The sequence below is a fragment of the Drosophila kikkawai genome, chromosome 3L, assembly GCF_030179895.1.
Source record: "Drosophila kikkawai strain 14028-0561.14 chromosome 3L, DkikHiC1v2, whole genome shotgun sequence".
NCBI lineage: Eukaryota > Metazoa > Arthropoda > Insecta > Diptera > Drosophilidae > Drosophila > Drosophila kikkawai.
The window spans coordinates 14338095-14345722 of record NC_091730.1 but is presented as its reverse complement, the minus strand read 5'-3'; the positions used below and the strand labels follow the sequence as shown (position 1 = coordinate 14345722).

The window sequence follows — 7628 nt, the reverse complement described above, 5'->3', positions numbered from 1 at the left end:
AGCCGCAAGTGCAACAATCACTGTGTTTTGCATCTGGTTTTGGAAAGGAAATTACTGCTGCTTTTTCTATTTTCCTATGTAGAGCAGTTTTCCCGTAAACGAGGCTAAATTAGTTTCCTTAACAGCTTTTTTTTATAGGATTATGGCTGCCATACTTAAAGCTTCTTAGGCCTATGATTATGGTGATGCAAAACCTTTCTTTAACTGAAACTGTTCCAATTTAAGAGTGATTATTTCCTTTATAGGTTAAAAAATTATTTAAACGTTTAATGAACCAGTTTTATGGTTTATTTAATGTAAATGAGGTCTCTAGGAATAACGATGTGTTGAGTAAAAATTTTCTTTCCCGGTAAAATGTTAGTTTAATTAGACCTATAATTCTTTCTAATATTATTTTATCATTATTATTTTGTTACTATGAGTAATAGTTAAAATGCAATTTAAAGAGTTTTATAGAATTATACAATTTAAGAAAAATGGAGTAGGATATTTTAGTTTAGCATGCATGTAACCTAGTATTTCCTCTAATTAAATTTGAAAATTATTTTTCTTTTTTTTTAGACTTTGACTATGAAAACCCCGTTGCTTAGGCATAAATTCGTAACGTTTTTTTGCGGAAATCTGGTTACACATGTTTTGGGTCATAAATTACTTGTATTTATTTGCTGGCCAAGATAACAAATCAAATTCATGAATTGCCTTGGCCAAAGCCAACTATTAACAGTTGCCTCAATTTCGGGCAATGTATAAATTTAACAAGTTTCATGGAAGATAAAAAGGCAGTCGGAAAAGATTTGCATCTCCCAGGGAAAATACATTTTCTGGGCGACGGAAATATGCAAGTTATGTCAGTGGAGAGGCAGGGAGTGGGAAAAATGTGTGCACATGTTGGCACAAAGTTATGGCCATTTAAAGTTGATTTTCTTGTTGTCACAGTTGTCTCCGTTTTTTTTTTCCTCTACGTTATATATATTTTTTATGTTTGCTAGCTCGTAAATAGTTGTAGTTGCTGCTCTTCAACTGTATCGGATGACACAATATTTTAGGGAAAAACTCGAGTGCAAGTCTTTTAAGATCTGCCTGAAGAGGAGGTCCACAAATATCAATTTCTGGGCTGGCAAACCGCACAAAGAGGTCTCCACTTAGGCCAGGACCTGTCGGCGATCCCTGAATCTATGACTCCTTCCCCTTCTTTATGGGTTCTTAATGTTAGTTGAACTGCAGCAGAGGCGTTTTCGTCACTCGAGTCTCGAGCAGCCAGGCAGCATTTCCTCGATGACGTGCGGCTTCTCCGGCGTGTGAGTAGCGATTGCCAGAGAGCAGGGCTACCTGCCCAGCCATCAGCATAGTCAGATAAACGAGTGAAAACGGTTCGAGTGAGTGGAACTTGCTCTCGAAACCGGTTTCGAGAGAGATTATTATTATCTCGGAGGGTTGGTGCTCTCCGCAAGGCCGCTGCCGAAGCGGTTGCAGCTGCTCCGGCTGCTCACGACAGGCCAGCCGAGGTATCGTCAGCGCGAAAGGCACTTCGGAAAATCAGTGAAAATCGTTGCCTCGTCGTGAGCGGTTGTCTCTGCCTTCTAGCCAAGCCCAGACCTGAGACCCTCTGTTACCAGAGTTGGTAACACGAAAGAGCGTAAACCGTCGTCGAACCAAACAACAACTTGAAGCGTGCAGCCAAAGCGAACCACTGGATTATCGCGCACGTTTCACAAACAATCTAAATCTAAAATACGAAAAACCAACAACACACACTAAACAAAAGTTTTATTTTACAATACACTGCCACTGAAATATTTTATATATATTTTACAAATTGGCCAAATGTGACAAAACATAAAATTGTTTGCAAATTCGAAAAAGTGAAACAGTGACAAACTCAAACTCAAAACACATCACACAAAGAAAAACGAAACATTGCTTTTTAAGTTCAGTTCATCGGGGGAAAAAACCAGAAATTGTTGCTAAACAATCTTCAAAGAAAAACAAAAACGGTAAGTTTTACTTGTGGCTTAAACGGAGCAAAGTTGAACAAAAGTGCAAGAATTGTGAAATTAAGAAACTCGTTTAATTTGATATAAAAAAAATGTAAATTAAATGTAAAAACATTTCTTAAAGTTGAAACTTAAAACTTTAAAAATTAAGTTCTAAAAAAAATGTGGGATAGGTTTTGTTTGTTGAAAAGACAAAATATATAATAAAAATCTTGCAGCTAATATTTTTGAAAGAGACTCAGTTAGGTTCTGTTTTTAAAATTGATTCTTAAATAAATTAGTACATTTTGTGATAAATAAATTAAAGTAGATGTTCATAAAAAAAAATTGTGAAGTTCTTTCGTACAAAATAATTCAAAATACCTTCACAGAAAACTGTAATTTAGTTTAAAAAGAAAATTTCACAGAGTTTCGTCTAAAAAGTCAAACATAAAAAAAGAGACAAATTCCAAAAGTTAGTACAATTTATAAAAAAAAAAAATATAACCTAGTCCATGCAATAACTCAAAAAAAATTGAAAATAGACTACAAATTTTCTAGAAAGCCATAAACACAGTCTAAAAATATACAAAAAAAGGGGAACCACATAATAAAATTTAATCAATAGAAACAGTTCCACGAAAATAGGCTAATTATCCAAAACTCAACCGAAAAAAAACCAAAGACTACCAGAGACTAATTTTCAAATATTTTCCCTCGTTTGTCTACCCGCAGAACTATGGAAAACTGAAAGAAACCGAGGAAAACTCCGAAACAAACGAAACAGCAGAACAGAGAGTGAGAGAGAGCGATAGCTAACGCAGCAACAGAAAACAAAAAAGAAAACTCGACCAAGATGCAGAGACACGCGATGATTGCCCTGGTGGCCATCTGGGGCATCCTGGCCAGTATGGGAGTGGAGCCGGCGGCGGGCTTGGCCAACTGCCCGCCGGGCTGCCAGTGCGACGACAACACCCTGGTGGTGCAGTGCGGCGAGGGGCAGCTGGACGTGCTGCCCATTGCGCTGAATCCATCCATCCAGCGACTGGTGATAAAGAGCAACAAGATCAAGACCATCGACTCGTCCATCCAGTTCTACGCGGAGCTGACCTTCCTGGACCTGTCCTCGAACCACCTGATGACCATCCCGCAGCGCACCTTCGCCTACCAGAAGAAGCTGCAGGAGGTGCATCTGAACCACAACAAGATCGGCCAGATCAGCAACAAGACCTTCATCGGTCTGTCGGCGGTGACTGTCTTGAATCTGCGGGGCAACCAGATCTCGGAGCTGCATCAGGGCACCTTCTCGCCTCTGCTAAAGATCGAAGAACTGAATCTGGGCGAGAACCGCATTGGCTTCTTGGACCCCAAGGCTTTTGATGGACTCACCCAGCTGAGGATTCTCTATCTGGACGACAATGCCCTGACCACAGTGCCCGATCCCGTCATCTTCCAGGCCATGCCCAGTCTGGCCGAGCTCTTCCTCAGCATGAACACCCTGCAGAGCATTCAGTCCGGAGCCTTCCAAGATCTGAAGGGTCTTACCCGACTGGAGCTGAAGGGCGCCAGTCTGCGAAACATCTCGCACGACAGCTTCCTGGGACTGGAGGAGCTGCGCATTCTGGACCTCTCCGACAATCGCCTGCAGCGTATTCCGTCCGTAGGCCTCAGCCAGCTGGTTCGTCTGGAGCAGCTCTCCCTGGGACAGAACGACTTCGAGGTGATCAGCGAGGGTGCCTTCGTGGGCCTGAAGCAGCTGAAGCGTCTGGATGTGAATGGAGCCCTGAAGCTGAAGCGTGTGATGACAGGAGCCTTCGGAGCCAATGGTAACCTGGAGTACCTGAACCTCTCGTCCAACAAAATGCTCGTAGAGGTCCAGGAGGGCGCTCTCAGTGGTCTGCCCCATCTGCGACATGTGGTGCTCAAGGCCAACGCTTTGACCTCGCTGGCCGAGGGTCTGTTCCCCTGGAAGGATTTGCTTACTCTCGATCTGTCAGAGAATCCCCTTTCCTGCGACTGCCGTGTCATGTGGCTGCACAACCTGCTGGTGTCCCGGAATGCCACTCAGGAGGAGGTCTCCGAGCTAATGTGCGAGTTCCCCGAACGTCTGCGTGGCGAGTCGCTGCGTCATCTGAATCCCGCTCTGATGGGCTGCTCCCATACCGATCCCCGCAAGCAGGCACTGATTGGAGCCTTGCTTGTGGGATCCGCTGCCACGATCACCGCCCTGGCTCTGGTTCTGTACCGTTGCCGCCACAAGATCCGGGAGACCATCAAGGGTGGCCTGCTGGGCAACTCTGCGCTGGGCCGCAAGGAGCGCGAGTACCAGAAGACCTTCTGTGACGAGGACTACATGTCGCGCCACCAGCATCATCCCTGCTCCCTGGGCATCCACTCCACCTTCCCCAACACCTACACTGCGCCTCATCATCCAGGAGGAGCACATCACTACGGCATGTGCCCCATGCCAGTGAATGATCTGGGAGGAGCTGTGGATCCGCAGCAGAAGTTCCAGCAATTGGCAGTGCCCACGGCCACGATGGTCAGCGAGAAGAAGTTGAACAACAACAAGGTTATGGCATCGCAGGGAGCTGTGGATGATAGCGCCTCCTTTGTGCTGCACATGAAGACCGCCACCATGGGCAGGGATCCGCACCAGCAGCTGAATCACTACACCAAGCCGCAGTTCCTCTCGGCCACGGCAGCCGTTGGTGACTCTTGCTACTCCTACGCCGATGTGCCCCTGGCTATGCCCATGGTGCATGGAGGGTCGAGTAATCAGCCCCAGTTGCGTCTCACCCAGGAGCACTTCAAGCAGCGCGAGATGTATGACCAGGAGCAGCTGGGCGGCGGCGGTGGTAGCGAGATCTTGGATCCCAACTACATCTACAGCAACACGCACTACTCAATGCCGCTGGAGCAGCTGGGCAGGAGCAAGACGCCCACCCCGCCCCCAGTGCCGCCAGCATTGCCCCTGAGGAATGGCCTTTGTGCCACCACCGGACGCCGCTCCTTTCAGCACAAGGTGTCTGCCCAGCAGCAGAATAACAACACTCTGCGCCAGTTCACGCACTGATCCGCGACCTACCGACGTCGCCAGCTGAGCATCTACGCTTAGTCGGAGTCCGAGCTGCCCACCACTGTGATGCCAAAGGAGCCCAAGGAGCCCCAGTCCCGCCCGTAGACCCCACTATTGGCTAAGTAGGTTTAAGGAAGACACTGTAATAGCTGTAGCCTAGAGCATAAGTCAGAGAAGTCCAGCCTGTACATACCTTTTCCAGCACTATTTCGAATCTAAAGGATCTCTTCACTTCTGTCAGCACTTTGCCACCCAGCAACTGTTTTCCCCCCCGTAAAATAATTACCAATTAATTAACCAATAAGCTGAATTGTAACATATATATACGAGTTTTGATAAACTAAAGACAACAAAGCACTGAGAGTCATTGTAAGCTTAATTTTAACTTATTTAATTTATTGTTAAATGCAAGAAAATCGAATCAACTGCAAGCCACTATTTATGTATTAGTTAGACAAGAAATTTATGCAAATTTAAGCGATAAAAAAAAAAGAAAACAAAAATAACAAAAAAACAGAGAACGAAAAATATATACGCAATGAAAGCAAAAATCATTTGAAAACTGAAAAATTACGCCCTGTGTACTCATTTTCCTTTTGCTTGGGATTTTCCAGCTTTCCTTTTCAGCCCAGCAGCACAGCACACGTGAAAATTTGCCTTTAATTAAACATTTTCTGTTGCAGCGGCAACTTTTCCTCTGTGTCAATTTGTCTCGACATTTTCACTTTTTTCTCTTCTTATTTTTCCCTTTTTTTTGTGCTCAAAACTTTTGACTTTCAATTCAATTAAAAGTAAGTTGCGAGTGCGGGAAAAAAAGGCAGCAAAATTAATATACTATTATTCAATAGTAACGAGCTTGGAAACTTTTGCGGACCGCGCTCAAGCAGAGCGTAGCACGTTGCAAGTGCCACATGCAACCGGAGGAGATGAGGATGAGGTTGGGTTGGGAGGCGGAGGTTCGGCATACATAATTTTCAATTGCGGGAAGCACATGTGAGCATGGCGCAGAGCTACCCCTTCATTGTCACCTGCAATGCAGCTGTCGCCCGGCGGACCAGAAAGTTGCCAACTCACGTCGAAGTTTGCCCCTGGGAAACCGAATTTCGAACCCAAACCCAAAGCCCGGGTTGCCTCTAACATTTATATACACAGAGCGAAAATAATAGAGATGGTTTCCTACTTCCACAGAAAAACAATAAGTATTTATAAAAGATTTTTTTCTGTGTACAATTACCTACGCTGTATCTTCCTGACCTTTTCTCTCTCCGCTCAATTTCAAGCCAAATCGAAACCTATTTAGACAATTACGAAAATAGAAATCATTCCAGAACGAGACCAGCGAGCGAGCAATGTACTGTAATAACAATAAATAAATAACAAAGGCAAATAGCGGCCAGAACCAAGCCCCCCAAATGGCCAACAATGGCAGCCAAGACCAGATACTCACCTCCGAATGACTTCCAGTTGAAGCTGCTGCGCCGCGGCGGGGAATCCATCATCAAATTTCGATTAAAAGGCGCGTGTACCTCAGCTCCACTCAAGAATCTGTATGCCGGCGAGAGAGAGAGAGAGTTGAGAGTCATTCGCACTATTCAAGCTTCATTAGGAGGCAAAGTAACGAAAACATTTTGATTTCGATCATTACAATTTCCTTTCAGGGCCCCCAGTCGAGGGAAAGAGCTACCGAAGAGCCGAAGAGGTTAGTGGATCAAGCCAGAGTCAGAGCCACGGCAAGAGCCACATTAATTCGCCTCAACTCACTCCCCGCCAAGATACGGATACGAGATACAGATGCCAGCGCCGAGATACATTTAGCGATTGTGTATCCCCAGCTCATTCTGACAGACTCGCGGCCAAAGGCAATAATTATCGAGCCAAAAGCCGAAAGACTGGTCCAGATATCGAGTTGGCCCAGCCGCCCCTCCTCTGCCTTGATTGTATGATGACCATGTTGAAAATGCTCATTAAAGGCACTTCAGAAATTAAAGCATTTCACAATTGTTCCAAAGCGAGAGCCCCGCGTCCAGGTTTAGAGTTCAGAGAGATTGAGATTTCCAGATTTTTGATTTTGGCTTTCGATTCGAATACGGATTCGGCCCGCCATTTATCAGATGTTGTTATCTATCTCTTGGCTCGAAGCTCAATTAACGTGGCTTGAATGTCTTTCTGGGGTCAAGCTTGGGGGCGCAACCGATGAGTTTCGGTTGCGATGGAGGGGAAAACCCAAAAAGAAAGGCTTCGAATTCTTTTTCTTTTCTCTCCAGAAGTTTGGTAATTTCATTTTAACGGATTATAATGCTGGGTCTTGTAATTATTAAGTGTGAAACTGCGGTGGGTGTTGCCACCAGATAATACGAAGGTATTCATTATGGTTACAGAGGAACTAACAAGTTTCTAAGACTACAATTATCATAGAGGAAGCTGTCTGCAGTGTTAAGGTGATTCCCCTTTTTATTATTACAAAATAACTAGGGTTGATTTATAAAAGTTAAGATAAAGTATAGTAAGTAAATTTTTTATAAGTTAAAAAACATCTCTTCCCTTTTGCGATTAATCCAAATCAGCTTAACACATAT

At 44.5% G+C, this 7628-nt stretch overlaps 1 protein-coding gene across 2 annotated transcripts; it reads left to right on the top strand.

Moving 5' to 3' along the window:
- The first annotated feature begins 1561 nt into the window (after positions 1-1561).
- Positions 1562-5431, top strand: trn (tartan). 2 transcript variants are annotated; one of them, XM_017167708.3, is made up of 2 exons: positions 1562-1994; positions 2709-5431. In XM_017167708.3, the coding sequence occupies exon 2, from the start codon at positions 2830-2832 to the stop codon at positions 5047-5049; it is 2220 nt and encodes a 739-aa protein (XP_017023197.1). In that variant the 5' UTR covers positions 1562-1994; positions 2709-2829; the 3' UTR covers positions 5050-5431. The 2 variants fall into 2 exon arrangements, with proteins under 2 accessions (XP_017023197.1, XP_070141714.1); XM_070285613.1 differs by lacking the exon at positions 1562-1994 and adding an exon at positions 2380-2448.
- The last annotated feature ends 2197 nt before the right edge of the window (positions 5432-7628 follow it).